Source organism: Pan paniscus, chromosome 10 (assembly GCF_029289425.2).
Source record: "Pan paniscus chromosome 10, NHGRI_mPanPan1-v2.0_pri, whole genome shotgun sequence".
NCBI lineage: Eukaryota > Metazoa > Chordata > Mammalia > Primates > Hominidae > Pan > Pan paniscus.
In genome coordinates, this window is record NC_073259.2 from 23,998,596 (window position 1) to 24,021,782 (window position 23,187).

General features: G+C 35.0%; 1 protein-coding gene across 1 annotated transcript in view; it reads left to right on the forward strand.

Annotated features, from left to right (window-relative positions):
- The window catches only part of PIK3C2G (phosphatidylinositol-4-phosphate 3-kinase catalytic subunit type 2 gamma), a 385,996-nt gene that overhangs the window by 295,920 nt on the left and 66,889 nt on the right, over window positions 1–23,187 (forward strand). The window contains exons 27-29 of the mRNA XM_003816540.5: window positions 4,036–4,225; window positions 4,711–4,832; window positions 8,282–8,390. Of these exons, the coding sequence (XP_003816588.3) occupies window positions 4,036–4,225; window positions 4,711–4,832; window positions 8,282–8,390 (421 nt within the window). The remainder of the gene's footprint in view (window positions 1–4,035; window positions 4,226–4,710; window positions 4,833–8,281; window positions 8,391–23,187) is intronic.

Below are 23,187 nucleotides of genomic sequence, written 5' to 3' on the forward strand. Positions count from 1 at the left end.
GTGGACTAGCTGTTGCTTCTGCCTATAATGCATTTCATCAGAATTCCCATGGCCTACTTTCATGGCAAGTTAAGGTCTTTGTCAAATCATTCAGCTCATCTTTCAGTGAGATGAGCACTTTTCAGTGGGCATCCTATTTAAAATTGTAAAACTATTATCTACCCCCATACTTCCTCTCCTTATTTCCTATTTTCTTTTATAGTACATATTACTTTATCAAATTCTATATTTTTACTTGATTAATTACCATCAGAATTTTAGATTATACAAACTCTAAAAGGGCGAAAAACTTCCATCTCTTCTGTTCATTGCTAAATCCCATCACCAGAATAGTACCTGGCATACAATAGGAATAAGGACAATGTGTGTGTCTATGTGTCTGCATGTCTGTATGTTTGCATGTCTCTGTGTTTGCACAAATATATAGAGAAAGTTCAAAAAAGAATGATGTCAAACTGCTTACAGTGGTTATTTCTGGGGAGGAGCACTGGCCTCCTGTGGAGAAAAGAAAAAGGGAACCTTTCACATTTTACTTTATATTTTCCTGTGTTGCTTGAATTATATATGCTAAAATGCCAAGTTTTTAAATGTCCCTAAATCTCTTACATCCAACAGGCAAATCAACCAGGATAGCAAAATCCAAAAGCTTGGACAACATTTATGACAAAACTAGGCAACAAGGTATACCCTAAGAACCATACAATAAAAGCAGGTGGAGGCAAACCATTAAATTACAAGATTTGTGTCATACAAGCATTTGGATAGAAGGAAGCTAAGGGAAACCACAGGTACTCTGGCTGACCTGAGAGCAGTACTCCAAAAGAGTCAACAGTTATTTGTTGGAAGCTGAGCAGGCTAATTTGAGAAAAGCAGTTGAAACTGGAAGTACTTTTTGCATACTCTTATTTCACAGGCAAGGGTGAGGGTTCTGTGGCAAATATAAAAAGATTAGGCAATCTATGAATTCTCAACTTTAACTGGGGCTTTCTTCCAAAAAAAAGGTCTCTCTCACACTGAAGAGAAACTGTTGGACATATAATCCAAATTGCGTGGACAAGAGATAATATTAGCAAAGGGAAAATCAAAGTCCAGAAAAAGTTGGAGGGAGGAGATCAAAGGAGAAATATCTCAGAATGTATTGTATGAAATTATATATATATATATATAGAGAGAGAGAGAGAGAGAGAGAGAGGGAGAGAGAGAGACAAAGTTTTGCTCTTGTTGCCTAGGCTGGAATGCAGTGGCCTAGTCTCGGCTCACTGCAACCTCCACCTCCCAGATCCAAGCAATTCTCCTGCCTCAGCCTCACAAGTAGCTGGGATTACAGGCATCTGCCACCATGCCCGGCTAATTTTTTGTATTTTTAGTAGAGATGGGGTTTCACTGGTCTCAAACTCCTGACCTCAGGTGATCCACCAGCCTCGGCCTCCCAAAGTGCTGGGATTACAGGCATGAGCCACCGCACCTGGCCAAAATAATTTTTTTTTAATCACTATGTGACAGCAACAGATAGGAAAGCCCCAGACCGTAAAAAATCCTCTACTCCTTCCTGAAAGTTCAGGAATACTCATTTTATATAAAAATGAACAAGAAAAGTGACCATGGTTGAAAGTCATATAGAATTATAACAAGAAAAAGAGAAATAGGAAGCAAAATAATATCCTTTTAAAAAGTGGGCCAGAAAGACATGCCCACCAAAAAGATAAACTGTATCCTTATATTTAATTGAGATGAAAGAAATTAAGAAAATGATAAATATATGAAGGAACAACATAGACCACAATTAGGAAACCTCAGAAAGGAAGTGATTGAACCCAAGAAAGAATTAGAAATAAAAGAAAACATGATTTTACAAACAATAAGCTAGAAGAGACATGGGAATAAACAAACACAACAAAACACACAATGCCTCAAGAGAGAAGGTAAAAACAGAGAGGACTTTTAAAATAAAAAAGAAATAAAGGCACTGAAGATCCAATGTACATATAATAGTAGTCCCTGAGAAAACGAAAATGAAATAATATATAAAACTATATCAAAACTAAATAGCATATTTAGTATTTTAACAAATACTAAGACTATAAGAAAAAAATTTCAAAAGTGAAAGGATTTGAAATTACATATTGAAAGGGCACTATTCAAAAAAATGACCCAGAAAAATCAATACAGAAGCATGTTTTAGAAAAACTACTGAACTTTGCAGAAAGAGAAACTTCCTTTAAGCATGTAGGCAGGAAGACTAACTCACTTATATGGTAAACAATTTACTATGTCATCAGAGTTTTGAACAGTAATCCTTTATTCCAGAAGAAAATAGCTTTATGGCACTCAAAAAGAAAATGTGAGCTAATTATATTATATCAAGGCAAACTAACTTTCAAGTATAAAGGCCACAGACCAACTGTTGTCAGCTTACAAGAATTCAGAAACTTATTTCCTTGAGCACTTCTTAAAGAATTTACTGGAACATGAGTTTCAGATAATCAAAGTGACTGTAGAGATGTGGGCACAAAGACTGGTAGAGAGTTTAAAATTAAGTGAAGGTTATAAGAGAAACTGAAAAGTGTGTTTAGTATACATACTACATGATAGAGTTCAATTGTACTATACGGTACAGTTCAATTGTACTATACAATTGTAGGTCAATAAAAAATGGAGGTGGGTTTAGACAGGCATACTGGCACATGCCTCTAACCCTAGCTACTCAGGAAGCTGAGGAGGGAGGATCCTTTGAGCCTAGGATTCAGAGGCTGTAGTGAGCTACTATCTCACCACTGTATTCCAGCCTGGGTGACAGAGTAAGACCCTATCTCTGAAAATAAAAAAAGGAAGTAGGGGCTAGGAAGCACAAATTAAAAGTAGAATAAGCATACTGTTTGCTTTATGGTATTAACTGAGATTAAAAGGGTAATATCACAAGTCAGATACTGGAGAAAAGGGAACGAACAGTATTAAAAAAGAAGCTATTAGCTGATTTCAGTATTGCTCTCAATAGAGAATGAATTAAAAATAAAAAAAGAAGAGGTAAAGGAAAATATAGAAATAAATTATTACACCATTAGAATGCAAACTTTCTTAAATACAAAAAAAAAACCTTTAAAAAGGAGAGACAACAAAAATAAAAACACCAAAAACAAAGGAAAACAAATCAAAGAATGAAAAATATTTTATATAAAATACGTGTCTGTTAAATATAGTAAAGTATGCTACCTTTTTTAAAGATAGAAAAACATAAAAATATACAAAAATAAAATTTAAATTAAAAATTAAACAATGAAAGTTGAGCCATAAGTGTTAAAACTGTTTACATATAAGGAAAGGGAAAGAATAGGGTAGAAAGTATGGGAATAGCTACTAGGCTTCTTGGAATTTGTGTTACTTCTGGAATTTTGTAAATATTTTTAATAATTATAAGCTGGAATTAATTTTTTTAAAAATTTCCCCAAATAAACAACAAAATCTTTTTTTGTTGTTGTTGTTTTTGAGACGGAGTCTCGCTCTGTCACCAGGCTGGAGTGCAGCCGCAGGATCTCGGCTCATTGCAAGCTCCGCCTCCTGGGTTCAAGCCATTCTCCTGCCTCAGGCTCCCGAGTAGCTGGGGCTACAGGCACCCGCCACCACGCCCGGCTAATTTTTTTGTATTTTTAGTAGAGACAGGGTTTCACCGTGTTAGCCAGGCTGGTCTCGATCTCCTGACCTCGTGATCCGCCCGCCTCGGCCTTCCAAAGTGCTGGGATTACAGGCGTGAGCCACCGCGGCGGGCCACAACAAAATCTTTTTAAAATGTAGTCATACAATATAGCAACTACAGTTTTATATTTCATCACAAAAGTTTCTTGTATGTTTATTTGCTAACAACTCCAGATGCGAACTTGAAGTTTATACAAATAACGTTTAATTGTTGGGCTCCAAATAAACATACATGTTTCTTGGCTTTTTCCCCTCATACTGACAAACACAAGGAAACAGATCATAAATGAAATGAGTAGATGCAGAGGAGTGTTACTCACTATCTTTTCTTTTACATTTCTCTAGGAAAATAAAGGAAAGTCTGGAGTGTTTCCCTGTTAAATTGAATAACTTGATCCACACACTTGCACAAATGTCAGCCATAAGCCCTGCCAAATCTACTTCACAGACTTTTCCTCAGGAATCCTGTTTGCTGAGTACAACTAGGTCGATTGAAAGAGCAACAATTTTAGGGTTCAGCAAGAAATCCAGTAATGTAAGTTTAAAGTCCGTCATCGTGACTTACGTATCACTTGACTTTATCTCAGACTTCTCTTCACTATGCTACACAGCCTTTCTTATAGCATAATTTTTTACTAAGCAAATGAAAAATAATTTACAATTTAAGCAGAAGTGTCATTAAGAGGATGTTCCAAGGAAAAATCATAACAACAAGAGCTATGAGTAGAGAACCATCAAAGAGAACAATTCCTGCCCTGTGGTAGAGTATAAATCAAGAACTAATTAAAATGTCCACAAGAACAACAAAAATTAGGCAATCTGTTCCTAGCACATACAATTATGATACTCTTAGATATTATTTATAGGTAATTTTGCCTTTACAAAATGCATCTCCTAGCTTTTATGATAATGTTTTGCAGAAAGGTACTTCCTTTGTTTGGTTTACATAAAATCGGGTTTTAGAATGTATCACAGGCTGATATTGCCATCTTTTGATTTCTATCTATTTACTTTCTGCAGCTGTATCTGATCCAGGTGACACACAGCAACAACGAAACAAGCCTGACAGAAAAATCATTTGAGCAGTTTTCAAAACTTCACAGCCAACTTCAGAAGCAGTTTGCATCACTGACTCTCCCAGAGTAAGGCACTGTCCTTTTACATTGTTTTGCCTTCAGTACTTGTCCTTGAGCAAAAAGAAAAATTATGGTTATGGGATTTTCTATTTGTGAGAAACACAGTATTCTGACTCCAATGCCATTGAATCTATCCCAGCAGAGAGTCTGAATTGCTCTCAGAGTGAAGAATCTTTTGTCTCATAAAACAGAACAAGATTTGCAATTTTCTTTTTACTTCCAGTCATTGATTTTGTAGACAGACAATTTCAAAAGCTACTTCGTTTTTCTTCGATTATTGGGAAAATAGTCTCATTTGCCTGTTTTTAATTTAATCCTCTTAGTTATTTTTTATAAAAATACAATTGAAATTGAAATTGCAGAAGAAAATTGGATATGTTTACTTTTTCAACAAATAACTGTAATATAAAGCCTATATATACACATAGGCTTATTAATATACATATTTAATTATATATAATTATATATGCTTATTATATATTTAATTTCAGTACCAGAAAAAATGTAAATGTATTTATATCAATTCATATATTACTAACTCATTTTGTTGCCGTTAATTTTTAACTTTTAAATTAGTAACTTGCATTATCTAAATTGAATTTGTTATTTTGTTCATTTTGAAGCCATCTTGAAAATCATTATTTTCATTTATGTCATAATGGAAAAATGTTAAACATAAGCAAACTAAAAATATCATTAAAATAACTGCTGTTCAAATAACCCTTCAAAAATTCATCACTTAGAAGCAGTCAAATTTTGATCATAGACTTCAGTCTATAAAAAAGGTGTATCTTGATTTTAAAAATGTGAGCTTTCCAGAAATCATGATATTGCATTTAGGTTAATCAGATGTTTTATCTACAGTGAGATTTTTGTTAGGTAAAGTAAATGGTCCTTTTATGATGTAATTGTTTATACTTTACCTGGCATACTTGATACATGTGGATTTTTACTTGGCTTTCAGGATTTAGTTACCTTCCAAAATATAAATATAAGCAAAGTTAGTGCGTAGGGAGATATTGCACAATATTAAAAATTGAGTAGTTCACATTCATGAAAAAAAAACTGTACTGGCATATGTAACAGGGATTTTTGAAATTCAGATGCTTTGAGCATCAGGAAGTCCAGAAATCAAGAGCATACTCAAGAGACTGAGAGGGAGGCAAAGTCATTCTGGAAACTTTTAGAAGTAACATCAAGTTTTAGAATTATCAAAAAATCTGATAGAATAACTGAAAAAAAGAGACACAGGCAAAAAAAAAGCTCAACGTTTGGCTGCAAATACCACATTCAACATCAATGTTTGCCATGATACCCTACTAATTAATAATTGAGAAGAATATGTTAATCTTTGTTTAATGGCTATCCTTTTTCGGTTTCAAAAATGTCTCTGTTCTACGCTGTACCTCACCAATACATATCAGTATAACTTGTAAAACTTTAAAAATTCTAATAATCTATCTCAATTGGCCTCTTTTCAGTTTTCAGCTTTTGTTAGGATTCTGCTTTGCTCATTACTGCTGCCTGGAGGTTCTTACATTGATTTTCAAACTGTGTAAGCAACCTGTGGAGGCAAGGAACATTTTGTCCTATGTTCCCTGAACACTGTTTGCATGCTGACACTCACAAAGGGGCCCAGGCTTACAGTGATGCACATAAATGAAAGATGAAGATTCCCTATGACTTCTAAATTTACTGAGAGAAGCCCTATGAGAGTTATGTAAATGTCATCTGGAAGGCATGATCAGAAAGTCAGAGTCATGAAGAACGAAATTCTAATCAGTTCATACCATCTAACAGTGGACTTCAAATCAGCTATTTGTGTTTCTGGGTAACTTCCAGGGGTACACGACATGAAAATATTCCTTAAAATTAATAATCTTTTTTAGAAAAGTAATATGCTTGGCGAGAGTTGACTTTCTTCTCCCAACCATCCAAAATTTTATTTTGGTACACTGATCAGGCTATAGAAACTTCTGAGGACAAGACAAAAGGGCAAATCAAAATATTGGTGTTGGTATTAAGAAAATGAATTACTCTAATAAGGAAATATCAAATCAAATCTTTGTCAGATGTTTTCTAATCTTTGTTGTGAATGAAATTGAGGGAGGATATGATGATACTGTCAGACAAAAGATCATAAAAAGTAATTTTCAATAACTGCTGTATTTGACATACAACTCAAAGAAGTTTCAATTAAATGACAGTATTATAGAACCATTCCTCAACTTTCATGTACTTATTTATACATAAGATGTTTTAGTGCATATATCTATAAAAATATTAACAAAGTAGCAGAATTGATGTAGACTTCTGTTTTGTTCTATCAACAAGGAAAATTCACACAGACATGTGAATTAATACTTAAAACCAGCCTAATCTCTCATTTATCAAATTCATTTCTCCCAAAAAAACTATGCATATATAGATATATAGAATATAGATCTATCTCTCTACTTACCTATCTATCTATCTTCTATGCTATATGCTCAATCGATTGTATACTGGTACTAATTTTCATGATTAAATTTAGATAAAAATTTTAAAGACTTTTAAGTCTTAGAGTCTGCAAGAGACTTTAAAAAACAAAATGTTCATTGTTAAAATATACAAGCATAGAGTTTTGGACTTTCCTGACATTTCCAACAGTAATCAGTGGGGTGGCATGAAATTATCACATACATCTTTATCTTTGCTGACTGTCCTTTACTATCCTCCATGTTCATTTCCCCTCCAAGCATGGTAGCCAAGCCGTGGTTCATACCAAAGAAGCAGAAGTGTGGATGAGGCAGCAGGATGATTGGAGTCAGAGGAGGCTGCTAGGTAGTTCCTAAAAGGGTATACGTAGACAGCAAGATATGTTACCAAATGCTACCCATTACCAGTCATCCCACCTAATAACTGGTCTTAATGAAGTTCAACCCATCAAGATGAATCATCAGATTGTGCAAAGGAAATTCTGCAAATAGTCAGACTCTTGGGGAAAGTGTTACTATTTTCTAGAAGGCTAAGAGCAGATGGACGCATATGTCACTTGCTAAAATGCTTAATTTAGTTAGTGTAATGGTGTCTCTAGTGAACCCAGAAGACACAATAGAATCTGAACCTTTTGAAAAATTTTGAACCATTAACTTCAGACAGTCTTTTTTTAAGACCCCACATATATTTAAAAGACAAAATGTGTGTTCTGCCATAGATATAGTAAGAAGGGACATATAAATGAATTTAATATGTCAAATTAAATTAAGTTAGTATTAATATTAATGACCATTAATATGGCATGAATGACCACAGCCATATTAATAAAATTCTGAGGATTAATCACGTAGACTATGACTTTTTCAAATGTTTTCATTGGCCCTTCCATCTGATACAGCTGTAACTACATGAACAATCTTAAGATGAAAAGGCCAGTTTTCAAACTAATGAAGATAACCTTTTTTCTCTTAAAACAGGTTTCCTCATTGGTGGCACCTACCTTTTACAAATTCAGATCACAGAAGATTCAGAGATCTAAATCATTACATGGAACAGATATTAAATGGATCACATGAAGTTACAAACGTATGTTATAATTAATTTTTCTATTTTTACATAAAACATCAACTATTTTATATTTTATTCGTGAGTGTGGTGGTTTATGTCTGTAATGCCAGTACTTTGGGAGGTCAAGGTGGGAAGATTGCTTAAAGCCAGGAGTTTAAGTCAATCCTGGGCCACAAAACGAGACCTCATCTCTACAAAAAATTTTTCAAATTATCAAGGCATAGTGACACATGCCTGTAGTCCCAGCTATTCAGGAGGCTGAGGCAGAAGAATCATTTGAGCCCAGGAGTTGGAAGCTGCAGTGAGCTATGATAGTGCCACTGCACTCTAGCCTGGGTGACAGACCCAGATTCTGTCTCTAATAATAATAATATTTTATGATAACATTCTTTGGGTTCATTCATTCAATGAATATGTATGCCTAATTTGTATAAAATACATGAACTGAGAACTGTGGAGCAGCAAAACAAGTATAGAACCTTGACTTCAAATAACTTCAATGAAATAATATGTGATAAATGGACTATCAGTGCCGTGAAGTGCTCTAGAGTTTTAGAGGAGTAAGAATCATTCCCGATGCAATAATAAAGTTTCAAGGAGAAGAGGGCATCTGAGCCGAGCCTTTAACACTGAGTAGGATTAAACAGAGGTGGTCTGGGGAAGTGTCTCAACAATATAAGAAAAATTATGAGTGAGAAAAACCAAAAAGAAATAGTATTCTTAAAATTTAAATATGTTGCTGCTGTGACAAGTTACCACACACCTGGTGGCTTTAAACAGTACATATCAATTTTCTTTCAGTTCTGGAATTTAGAAGTCTGAAAAACAGGTTTTATGGAATTAAAATGAAAATGTTAGTGGGCTGGTTCTGGAATCTTTTCAATTTCTAGAGGCTGCTTGTGTTCCTTGGCTTGTGGCTCTCTTCCAGCGACACAGTGGCACACTTTGACCTCTGAGTGTGTCATCACATCTTCTTTGGCTCAAATTCTGACCCTCCTGCCTCCCTCTCAGAAGGGCTCTTGTGATTACATTGTGTCCATCTGGGCAATTTAGGATAATCTCACCGTCTCAGGATTCCTAATGTAATTTTATCTGCAAAGTCTCTTTTGCCATGTAAGGTAACATATTCAGTTTCCAGGGATTAGGACATGAACATCTTTTGGTAGGGGGTATTATTCTGCCTATCACGGGGATCTAAGAAAATGTGCAAGGACACAGCTCTGATGGATCTCAGCATTCTTGTGAGGTAAGAGTTTGGACGCCAAGCCCAAGTTGTTAGAAGCTAAAACTAAGCCTTAGAGAGCTTGTTAGTCAGGGTTCTCTAGAGAAACTGAACCAACAAAATTGTGTGTGTGTGTGTGTGTCTGTGTGTGTGTGTGTCTGTGTGTGTGTGAGAGAGAAAGAGAGAGAGAAAAGAAGAAATTTGTTTAATTGGCTCACATGATTGTGGAGGTGCAAATCCAAAATCTGTAGGGTGGGCTGGCAGGCCGGAGACCAGAGGATATTATTTACCATCTGAGTCCCAAGACATTCTGCCCAGAGGTCAGTCTTTGTTCTGTTCAGGTATTCAATTGATTGGATGAGGCCTACCCATATTATGAAGAGTAATATGCTTTACTCAAACTCTGCCAATTTCAATATGAATCTCATCCAAAAAAACACTTTCACAGAAACATCCACAATAATGTTTGACCAAATATAGGGGCACTGTGACCCAGCCAAGTTGACAGACAAAATTAACCATCACAAGAGTCGTGAGGAACTAAAAACACTGTGAAGTACAATGCCCCTCACCACTTTGGTAGATCTTGGCCCTCCTTACTAGACTAGCACATTGTTCTTCTTACTATTTTTTTTCACTTTGAAATTGTAAAATGTAAACACACTCAGAAATATCCACAAAAGAAAACTGAACAGTTCAAGGGTAAATTATAAGAACACCCATGTAACCACACAGTAGTTTCAAAACATGTCTGAAAATGCTTTGCCACCCTCCCATCAAGAGGAGGCAGCTTGTGTCCCAACGTCTTGATCCCAAGAGGGCTTCTGTCATTTGCTCATCAAATAGAATATGGTGGAAGTGACCCTTTATGACTTCCAAGATAGGTTAGAAAATGCCACGCACCTTCTAACAATTTCTTTTGGAATGGTCACTGCGGGAGCCTTCAGTTGCCATCTTTCAAGCTGACCTACCCTGAGTCTGCCCGGCAGAGAAACCAAAAAGATCAAATCCGTAGAGAGATATCTAAGGAACAGCAACTGTTCCAGTCCCCAGCTGGGACTCCATCCCCAACCACCAAATGATCACAGTTTCATCAGAGATCCCAAGCAGAACACCCAGCTGAGCCCTCTCAAACACCTGAACTAAGAGATAATAATAGAATGACTGGTTTTAGGCCAACAATGCAGTGATAGCCCATTTCTAAGGTTCATGGATTTTTATTGTTGTATAATATTTTATTATACAAATATATTAGAATTTATCTGTAGATACTTCTCTACATAGACTTTTGGAATGTTTCCAGTTTGGGGCTATTACAAACCATACTGTTATGAACATTCTTTCACATGCATGACTCAGTATCCCCATGTTGTTCCTACACCCAGGAATAGAATTTCCAGATTGTAGGATATACTTATTTCAACCTTATAATGACCAGTTTATTCTCTCATTTGCAATAAATACATTTTCCAATTTTCTATACTTGGTCTTTCTAATCTTTTAAATTTGGGCCATTCTGGTTGGTGTGCGTCTCACTGAACGCTTAGCTTGCATTTTCCTGTTGCTAATGAGCTTGAACACTTTTTGATATGTTTTTTGGTCATTCGGATATCTTCTTTCATGAAGTGCCAGTTCATGTCTCTTTACCATTTTTCTATTGAATTATTTAATATTCATTTATTGATTCATTTCTTGGTTGAAATTGTTAGAAGGTGTATTTCTTCATATATTCTACTCTGTACCTTGTACCTTTGCTCTATCATGTCTTCTGATGAATAGAAATGCTTAATTTTAATGAAGTGAAATGTATCAATATTTTCTTAGTAAAAACATACCCTACCTCAATGTCATAAATGTGTGAATCTTTTGGGGTGATCCATGATCAACGGCTCTTCTCCTTTATTCAGGTTTACAATGTGCCTTTCATGTAATACTTCTTTATCCATAAATAAAATGCACACTTTTCTTTTTTTTTTTGAGACGGAGTTTTGCTCGTCACCCACGCTGGAGTGCAATGGTCTGATCTCGGCTCACCGCAACCTCTGCCTCCCAGGTTCAAGTAATTCTCCCGCCTCAGCCTCCCGAGTAGCTGGGATTACAGGTGCCCACCACCACACCCAGCCTATTTTTGTATTTTTAGTAGAGACGGGGTTTTGCCATGTTAGCCAGGCTGGTCTTGAACTCCTGACCTCAGGTGATCCGCCTGCCTCGGCCTCCCAAAGTGCTGGGATTACAGGCGTGATCCCACTGTGCCCAGCCTGAGATGCACACTTTATTAATACACACACTCAAGCAGCAAGTAGAGAACAAGAGAGAGAGGGCAAGGGACCTGTGGACCAAAGCCTTTATTGCAGTATAGGGCATTATCCAAGCAGGTTTCCCACAGGGAGTTCTAATTAGAGGATTTAGAGTAAGCAGGCGCAGGTTCTATAGAGTTGAATGGTGACTGAAGTTAGTCATTGTAGCATATCTATGCAATGCAAGCAGTGTGTGGGTATGAGTAGAGTGAGTCAAGAAGGTTATATCTATCTGACCCATAGAGAGATGGTCACCAGGAGGTAGTTGTATAAGAAATATCTGGATTGACCACATCAAGGATCTCGAAGGCAGAGAACCGAAAACTGTCAAAGATGACTAAGAGTTTCTTCTAGTATTTGAAAGTGCAACTTATATTCAAAATAAATGCCACGGCAAAGGAAAATTATAGAGATTCACTACAGATGGCCGCTTAACTTTACTTTCAACCTATCTAACTTACACATTTAAAATTCGAATCCCTTCTAGTAAAGGTTTGATTGCACCCCACAAATCTCTCTATACAATATTGTATATACAAAATTGATATACAATACCATATTTTCTTTCTTATTCTTTCAAAATATTTATAAACTTTTCATTGTGATTTCTCTTGTGGCCATGGATTTTTAGGAAATACTTTTTAATTTTTTCAAATATATTTAGCCTCTTTTTCGTTATCTCTAGCTTAAGTATGTCAGAGAACACACCTATAGTTTCAATTTTTTCTAAATTTTGCAATGTTTTATGGTCCTAAATATGGTCAATTTCAGTAAAAATTCCATGCATGCTTTAGAAGAATGCACCCTGTAGTTGTGAGATGCAGTGTTCTACACATGTATATTAGTGCAAATTGTCATCTTGACTGGTTTTTGTTTGTTTGTACCAGTAGACGTTTATAGAAATATTCCACTATATTTATACATCTAACTACTTCTCATTATCTTCCTGTTAATTTTTGCTTTATATATTTTGTGGCTGTTATTAGGATCACTTACATGGAGAATTGTTATATTTTTCCCATTATATTGAAATTTTCACTAAGGGTCACGTGTCTCTCCTATCTCTAACGATGCCTTTTGTCTGAAAAATCTTTCTTCTGTATTACTAATATAGCCAAGCCAGCTTTATTTTGGCTAGTGTCTGCATGATACAACTTTTTCCATTGCTTTACTTTCATCATTTCATATTTTTCCATTTCAATGATCACTCTTATAAGCAACACACAGATGGGTTTTTTTCTAAATCCAGTAACATAATTTTCATCTTTTACTTGTACTGCTTAATTATTTACATTTGCTACTGTCATTGATAAATACATGTGTGCATGTGTCTATGTGTATATGTTATACTCAAGTCTATCACCTAATGCTTTTTCTCTTTTCTTCCATTCTTTTTTTAAATTTAGTATTTATTTTTCCATTTTGTCCTATGTAACCTCAGGAGTTATAAACTCTTTTCCTGTTGGGAATTACCATAGACATTAAACTATGTGTCTTTGACTTATTTAAGTCTAATATAAATTAGAATTTTTATGAATTTCCCAATGATACAAGGTCTTTAGAGCCCTATGCCTATTTAACCCACTTGTGTCTTATATTATTTACAAATAATGTACATCTATATCTGTATCTATAAACTGAAGAAGTAGTTATTATTTTTAATTCATATAATCAACATTTGTTTAGTCTTATTCTTGAGGGATATTTTTGCTGACAATACTATTTTAATAGCAATTATATAAAAAATGTATATTTATATATAAAGTTATATATCATATGGCTTATTGTAATTATATAAAATATATATAAAGTGATATATATAAAGCTATATATAATATATAATAAAGCTTTATATTATTAAATATAAAATTTATATAATAAAGCTTTATATAGGTAGCTATATCCATATATCTGCTGATATATATAAATATAATCTGCTGATATAATAAATATAATCTGCCTATACATATCTGGTTTTTTCTTTTTTGCACTTTTATTATAATCTGCTCAGATGTAATGTTGTTACTTTTATCATGCTTGAGCTTCAGAGGTTCTTGAATTTGTGCTATGATGCCTTTCATCAGTTTTGGAAAGTTTTCAGACATTGTGACTTCAAATATTGCTTGTACCATTTCTTCTCTTTTTCTAGGACTGTAATAACATATATGTTAAACCTTTTCACTATATCCTTTATGCCTCCTACTCCTTACTCTTACTCCTGTATTTTTTAATTATTTTGTTTCTTCATGCCTCATTCTGAGTAGCTTCTTCTGACATAACTTCTGGGTTATTAATTCTCTTTTATCTGTGTTTAATATGTTATTAAACTCATTCTTTGAGTTCTTAATTTCAAACATTATGTTTTTCAGTTTTATGATTTCCATTTTTATGTGAGTTCCCCATTTTTACTGAAAATCTCAGCCTTTTTTATTATATCTGCAAATAGTAAGCGTAGTTATTTTTAAATCTTTCTTAAAACTCCACTATTGAGAATCACTGCATGTATGATTCTAATGTGTAATGTTTCTACTGATTTTCAATCGTGTAGTCTTGTTCACTTGTGAGTTTAGTTCTTTTCTTTTTTATTGTGGCCAGATATTATACTGCAATATCCTTTGTAGAAATAATTTACCACCTAGGTTACTATTATCTTAGTGTGGAAAAGAATTAAATATAGGGACATTAGCAATCTGAGATTGCCAAAATTCAATTGCAGCAATTCAGATTATTCGAAACTGAACTATAGCCTTTGTGAGGGCCTCTTTCTGGTTCATCCTTATTCCTCAGATACAGCCATCTGGGGTCCAGACCCAAGGAGAGGCAGATTCACCAGGAGCCTACCTGGCAGTCCTGGCTTCAATTTCCTTTTCTCCTGTGTCTGCAAAGTGGTCAAAAGTGCTGCTTAACTTCTCAGCCTCTCAACTGCTCCCACTTGTGTGAGTAAACACCCACAACAGAGAAGCAGTGCCAAATCCTGGACCCACATTCCTGAATTTGTGTCTTCCTTCCAGATCCTACCCTGGTAATTATTCACTATCTTGTTGGCTGTCTAACACTTCCCAGCAAAGTTTAAAAAGCAAATGTCTAGCTGTTTCAATTATTCTCATTAGGATATTTGGACAAAATGGCCTAACCTACTATCACCAGAAAATGGAGTCTAAAACTGCAGCCATCACCCAAGCTACCCCTGGTTTTAAGAGATAGCTGCCATTTTGCTTCTCCGTCTCTTTCTTGTGCTCTACTACAGCCATTCTCTCATAGGTTGCTATTGTAGGGTCTCAATCTGTGGTCACTTTCCAGCCCAAAAAGTATTAAAGGATTTCTTATTGGGCTGTTTGCTGCTACCCACCAGTGGCTCTGAGAATAGCCTAGAAAATTGAAGGGAAATGCCAAACCCTAATTCTGTCCCATCTCACATGTGGATCAAAAAAGGCTTTTAAGATCACACAAACACACACACATACTCTATATATGCACAGAACATACAACTTCTGAATGCTAAAAGGAGTTCTAATTTTCTTTACTGTTAGGTTCTCATATCATCATCCTGATATTTCATAGGGAGGCACCAAACTAACAGAATATTCTAGAGTTCTTGGATAGACACAGGATCTTTTAGTGATTTATATGAAACATTATCCTTAAAAGTAAAGAGTACAAGGTCTCTTGGATTTTTTGCGTTTTGATGTAAGAGTGAAGAACAGTTAGAGAATATTTTTAGCTAGTCCTCAGATCTTGATAACTTTAATGTCACCCATGAGAACTCATTTCTAATATTAACGTGACTAGTCAATAAGCCACCATTTTTATAAAGAAAAACTTATCTGTAACATTCAGTTTGCTAGTTACTAAAATGCCTATTATCAAGTTCTGAGTGAATAACAGAAGCACATGTACTGACTGCATCTAGAATGGGCTTCTTGATTAGAATACTAAAAACCCCCTCCTTTTTCCCTCCCCATACCACTGCCCCAATTGTGCATCTTTGATTAGGGCATTAACAGGTCATTCCTAGACTCGACTCTGCAGTCTTGATTAAATGCCAGCAGCACTTGGGTTACACCTTAAGAGACATATATATAATATCATGTTGCACATGCAGACATATTTCAAAGTAAATTACAGGCATTGTAACAGTAGGAAAACAGCTAACCCCGTAACTAGAACTTACTAAAGGGCAAAAGAGCTTTATTTTTTTCTCAGCTGTCAGTTCAACAACATTTCTTTTCCACTGGATCTTGGGAAAGCCTTTAGATGAAATTACATCTCAAGTCATGGTTTAAATTTCTTTTGTTACATGCTATATAATAGATTGAATCAGTACATATAAAAAAAACTTACTGAAATTTAAAAATATATCAATGCATATATACAAAATAGCCTCCTAATTGTAAAATAGACTCACTGATTCAGTATGTTGGCTTATTGCTGTGCCTCCTAGTTCAGTAATATTGTGGTTTAATGATAAATAGATGTACTTAAAGAAGAAAATCCTAGGTCATAGGGGTCCTAAGCACTGTTAGAGAAAACCTGAGCTGTCAATCAGGACTGCAATAGATTGCATATAGTCAGGAGCAAGAAGAGGTGAAACTTTTAGATCCGTTTCAGCAGTTACTAAGAAAACAAGTGGTTCTCAAATTATAGTTCCTATATGGTGCTGGGAACCTCACCTTGAAACTGATATAAGAATGTTAAATATTGGCCCTATCTAGATCTACTAAATCAGAAACTTAAGGGGTGGGACCCAGCAATCTTTGTTTTTAACAAGTCCTCCAGAAGATCTCAATACATGGTAGTATTTGAGAACCATTGTCTCAGACAATAAATATCTTCCCATTTATTTTTCAGTTTAAATATGGTCAGTCATTTGGCCTCCAATATAGCAGGTACTCAAGTATTCTATTATATTATTGAATCTTAGCAAATTTTGATACAAGAACATTGTGCTGCAATATTATTTCAAGGCCGGTAGACTCTCAGCTGGAGATGCTATGTTGTGTCAAGGGCAACTGCCTGAGCACCTAAGGAGGTGTACTCAACTAATTCCAAGTGAGGGAGAGAAGCCATCCCAGATGGTATGGCATTTAAGATGATATTAAAGGGCAAGTAGCAGTTGGTAACTGGAAATCGGGAAAAGTCATGCTAGGCAAAGAGAACTGCAAAAACAAAACATTATGGTTACACGCTTTCTCCTGTTTAGAAACTTAAAGAACAAAATGACTATATTTATCTCTATTTTTACCCCATGTCTAGCACTAATACTCTTACCAATGTTTATTAGTGTTTTTGAATGAGTAAATGAATAACAAAATCATTAGCACATACTAGCCTATAAAACTTCTGCTGCTATTGAAAACCTAAGGGACTGAAAGATTGCATCTGAGAAGTGATTAGCCATGGTCTCTAAACTTGTTTATTCTTATATCTTATCAAGTTTTTATTTAAATAATTGCTCATGGTTCCAAAACATATAACTCATTTAAATATATTTTATACACAAACTACTATACAAATAGTGACACACATTTTAAAACTTGTAGAAAATGAAAAATTTAGAAAAAGAAGCTTGAATGTTATTACAAAATAAACATTCATAGTACTTTTAATATTTTCCTTCACTTCAGCGCATAATCCCACATGAAGGTCATGACAGAGACCTCTGGCGTTGTAGAGAATGATCTTGGGAATCCTCTTCACTGCCAGCTCTGGGGTAGGCTGCACTGGTTGCCTAGTGCCATGCCCAGAAACATTGCCTGGCCATAGGCAGAAAGGATGAATGGTAATAGCACACCAAATCATGACTGTGCCCTCCAGAAAGATCACTCAGATTATGCAAATCACATTTGTAATGTATCTGTTATGAGCAAAGGGAAAGAAATGAACAGTATGTGCTCACTCACTATGAAGATAGAATAGTGTAATAGGGAAACAGAGTATAATAATATTAGTAGTAGGAGGAAACAAAGAAGTAAAATAATTGTTGAAAACATTGTTAACAAAACAATAGGAAAGCAAGATATTGTATACGCATTCTCAATATAAAATTATATAACATGTCTTAATCTATTTGCCTTTCTGTCTCAGTCAATGGAGAATGAATTATGACTAAGGCTTCTGCCCTAGAGAATCAAGGAAACTTAATTCATCACATTGGGTTCCAAGTGATTTTTGCATGTTAAAGAAGCACATAGAATGTTGACATCTTAATGTCCCTCACTGATGCTGACATTCTCTGAAGGTCACGTCTGTTCATTTATACTGTAGTCAAGGGCTGTGGATATGGCAGTAGCTGTAAAGGAAAGTGCTAAGGGAATGGTGGATGGATTATTATCTTTGCATGCTGAGGGCTGTCTTACTGATTATAATAAAGCAGTTTGGAGACAATACCTGTCCAACAACTGCTGAAATTGTCAGGTTTGGGCTATGTAAGCTGAGGCCAATAAGTGCAAAGTAAAAAGGCATCTGATTTCTGGGACTGGTGTGAAGAAGGTGAATATTGGAAGCAGCAGACTCTCAATAGGAAACTCCTAAATGTATCTGCTATGAAATCTCACAGGATGGGTTAAGATAGAAGTATTAGCAGAGGGCTGTCATGAGAGCAGAAGGCAAAGAAGCCAGGCATGCACAGGCAGAGAAGGTTTTTTGTAAAGGTGTACACAGCACAGCACGGCAAGGCTTAATGAATATTGTTGCCCATCATACTCATTGCTGCATGGGGACATAAGACCAAAACCACCAAACATAGCTTTTGCAGTTTTCGTCACATCCACATTTACAAATGTGCTAATTAAAGTACTACCCTAGAGGCCCTGAGGAGAGATGTTTTCGTCTTGTTTTGTGTCTCTTTTAATCTCCATTGGTCAGTATTTACGGAAAGCAAGGCTAAAGAAATTCCAGGCACTACATTGTTTTTATATTGAATTGAATTAAAATCTAATGGGAGAAGGCATTTATATCATCAAACATGAAGTACTGTTGTGAAATCACATAGCCTAAAAATACTCCAAGTGAGAATATTTCAGCCATCTTCTAACACTGGAGTTTCAAGGAGGGGAATCCTGTCTTGTTCCATAACAGTCTCATACTAAAAGAAGCTAAAATTATAGCTATAACAGCTTCTCCCAAGGTATCATCCTGGTAATTAATGTAGTTTATTTTGCATAATGAATATTTAGGGTACCATACCTTCCTGAGATGTACAATCTACATCTCAGTTATTATTTGCCCTTTCTGGACTACAAAATAAACAAAGTAGTGCTATGTTGATAGATGCCAAATCATCAAAAATTAAATGTGGACAGTGAGGAGCCTCGGCATATTAGCTGCCACATTGAAAATCACTGTCTTAGTCATTCAACAAATGTTTATTGATTGCCTACATTTTATACTCTCTGGCCAGGGGTGCCAAAATAGTACCTGGTAACCAATTGTTTTAGAATAAACTGGGAAGGTTTTAAAGGGATTGTTCAGAGCCCCATCCTTAAACATGCTGGTTCTAAAGGTAGAAGGTGATATATTAGGTATCTGTCTTGTATTTCAATAATTCTAGTGATTCAGATGCACGACCAGGTCTGGGAAACTCTACCCCAGAAAGTAGGAAGCTGAATCAGACACAATGCTGCCATAAGAAGCTTACAGTCTGTATCTATATTCTGTCTATGTTGATATGCACCAGTGGCTTCATAAAGTCTTTTATAACTTCATACATTGGGTTTTTTTTTCTCCTATATTCCAAAGGAATTTTATGGGACTTGGGATAATATTCATTATATGAGTTATATTGTGATAGAACAGTAATGATGTCATCAGATGTTGCTCAGCATTAATAAGCAGTGTGATCTGACTAATCACTCATGCTCTCTGTGATGCATAATGTAGTCAGATTTTAATTATCTGCAAGTAAGTTAGTCCTCATGAAAGCATTATGCATCTCCATATGTTTATGGACACTTGCCTAAGTCAGTTTGTTTATATTCAAGAAATAAAAACATAATTTTAAGATTAAATGAAACATTATTGGCCTAAAGATCACATAAATAATTCCAAACCAAATCATGTTATTTTCAGATTTTTAAAATCTTGTATTACCGATACAGCTCCCTTTCTTCATATATATTAACATAGTTATATCTACATAAACATTAGAATTTATGTAGTCTATGTGCCATAAATATTTTTACTATTTTAAGTGATATGAACTTCTTAGATGTTTTCATGCATTCACAAATTCTCTTTTCTCTTGTTAATAAAACAAGAGATTTAACTTGAATCTATACTATTTATGCTGAATACTTCTGTAATAGAATAATCTGCATCTCTGATTCTAGAAAAATTCTCCTAAAATGTTTTTCACATTTTATAGTTGCTAGTCTTATGACAACATAGGAAAAGTAAAGATAATCCTATACGCTTCTACACTAAAACACACCCCAATTTTAGTTATATGATATATTTATTTATAACAATTATAAAATTATTTTATATCATTACATAACTTGTAAAGACTTTAAATTTTTACTGACACTATGTGTAACACTCTTGATTAAGAGCTTTAAGTTGGTTGCACACAAGAAATTAGAGAGATTAAAAATAATGCAACATATATTTTACTCTCATTGAGTTTACAATACTGTAATAAATACAGACATGAATATAAATAATATATGACAGTGAGTGGAAAAATGGAAGAAAAGTAGAAAATGTAGCTTTAACATGAAATCGTACAACCTTAACTTGCTAATATGAAATATTATTATGTGCCCTTCTAGTATAATTCTTAATTATAAGCAGTCTTACTTTTGCCAAGGGAATGAGATAAAGAGACTGCTTTAAAGGCCAGAATTGGTTAAGTTAGATGGGCAAGAGGTCTCTGGGGATTTGTTCTAAAGATACAAGAGCAGCCCAGGTGGAGGGATGCCTATAAATCTCTGAGATCTCTCTGTCTGTTTCTCTGTCTCTCTCTCTCTCTCTCTCTCTCTCCCTCACACATGCACACAACTGACAAAAGAAAATGGACTATCCTAATACCTCTTCTGATGGAGTTGATCAGTTTAGACATCCTCGTTCCATATCCACCTGGCTTGTCTTTTAGCTTCACTCTTTTCCTCAAAATGGATTTAAGCTTTTTTTCTTTCAGTGTTTGTAGTTCATTTAAGTTCATTCTTGTAGTGCTAACAAGAATTCCTTTCCTTCTTAAAATTTTGCTCTGTTTTGGTGGAATTGTGTTGTGGACTAAATAAGATCTTTATAAAGAATAATAGAAACTGCTGGGCGTGGTGGCTTACGCCTGTAATCCCAGCACTTTGGGAGGCCGAGGTGGGTGGATCACGAGGTCAAGAGATCAAGAACATCCTGGCCAACATGGTGAAACCCTGTGTCTACTAAAAATACAAAAATTAGCCAGGCTTGGTGGCACGCGCACCTGTAGTCCCAGCTACTTGGGAGGCTGAGGCAGGAGAATTGCTTGAACCCATGAGGTGGAGGTTGCAGTGAGCCGAGTTCGCGCCACTACACTCCAGCCTGGCAATAGAGCGAGACTCTGTCTCAAAAAAAAAAAAAAAAAAGAGAGAGAGAGAGTAATAGAAACATGTAATAAAAGTAATAGCAAATGATAGCAGTACCTAAATAAATGTGTACCCATATTTGAGGTTAGCTGAGATATTCAAACAGCTGTTGTTTTTAAAAATTTTAAAGCCATATTCACTGTGAGCTTTAGCTCTTCTCAGTACTGTTGTTCATTACCAGAAGTTCCCTAAAATAAGAAATTGATATTACTTAAGGTTTAAGCAGTGTTATTTTTTTAAAGCAGAAATCAAATGTCAAAATAAATCCAAATGGATAAATCCTATCTTAATCGTGAGCATATGTTTCTTGTTCCCTGCTTGCTAAACCCAGATGTTAATTACTACATTTGTGACGACATTGCTCTTTTCTTATTTGGAGCTAGCTGAGATTATGTTGCACGCAGGATAAATGTCATATGTGTACCATCAGTAAAGCCAAGATTACTTTACACAGTCTACTAAAATGTTGATGACATTTTAAACTAGAATTGTAAAGGATTCTTTAAAAGTTCACTATTCTTCATAGTGTCATTCTTCCATGTAACTCTAATATGAATATAGTGGGTTGAACTACATTAAAGACTGGACATTCTGACACACTGCTTTATAAAAAAGGCAATAAAATAAAATTACTGTTCAACTTTGATTTAAAACTCTTATGGAAATTCATTTTTAAATTCACATTTTTAGAGCACTTCATCGTGTTTGAGAGAGATAGATTTAGCTTATTGCTTTAACTCACTAAAGCTAAATCTTGCAGCCAATTCTAGATGTTGGCTGGCCAGTTAATAAATGGGAATGCTTAATGTGCTATTTTTAGAGAATGAAAAAATTGATCTTGCTGTTATATTACATTACCTCTGGCCTTTGCAAGTACTTTAACTCTGTAGTCTTTGATAACAAGAATATGTTCAGATGACATAGGAAAAGCACTTAGGTTTTAAGTAACTTTGAATTGATTAACTCTCTGAAAAAATCAATCATATTAAATTGTAAATGACTTAACATAATTGGCAAACAAAGTATCTGAACTTAAACTATAAACTGATGAAGATTTTAATTTAAAATTATTCAATTGGGTTTCAAATTTGTTCTTTATTGATTGCACTGTTAAATTTAAAAGCACATTATTAGACATTGAAAATCCTATATTAGATAAACATATCTACTCTGACAGTGAAAAAAATACATATATATATATATATACATAAAACCTCATAGAGCATTTCATTTAGCTTAACACATTTAGCTGAGTCACTGATATCAAAGGACAGTAACTTTAGATCCCCTAAGAAAAATCCCAAACGTTTATTTATTTATTCACCAAATATGTAACGCTCTACATAGGAGAAGTGTTCCAAATATCTAACAACTCTTAGTGCACAAGCACTGACCTAGTCAGGATGATTGCCAACCACTAATGTGCCTTTATGGCCTGACAAGCTTGCACTGGCTGAACATTTACTGTGAGGGCAAAAACTTGGGAATGGAGAGTGGGGCAAGAAGGAGTTTGAATCTAAACCCACTACATTTGAGTTGCCCATAAGGCTTCCAGAGATGTCAAGTAGGAAGGTGGATTCATGTATCTCGAGTTTAGGGGGGAAGTTAGGCTGGAAATACTGATAATGCAGTTGTCAGCAAATAATTGATTATCAAAGGCATGAGACAGGATAAGATTACTTAGGGTGAGAGTGTAAATATGAAAAAGAAGCAGTCTGAGGACTAGACTGTGC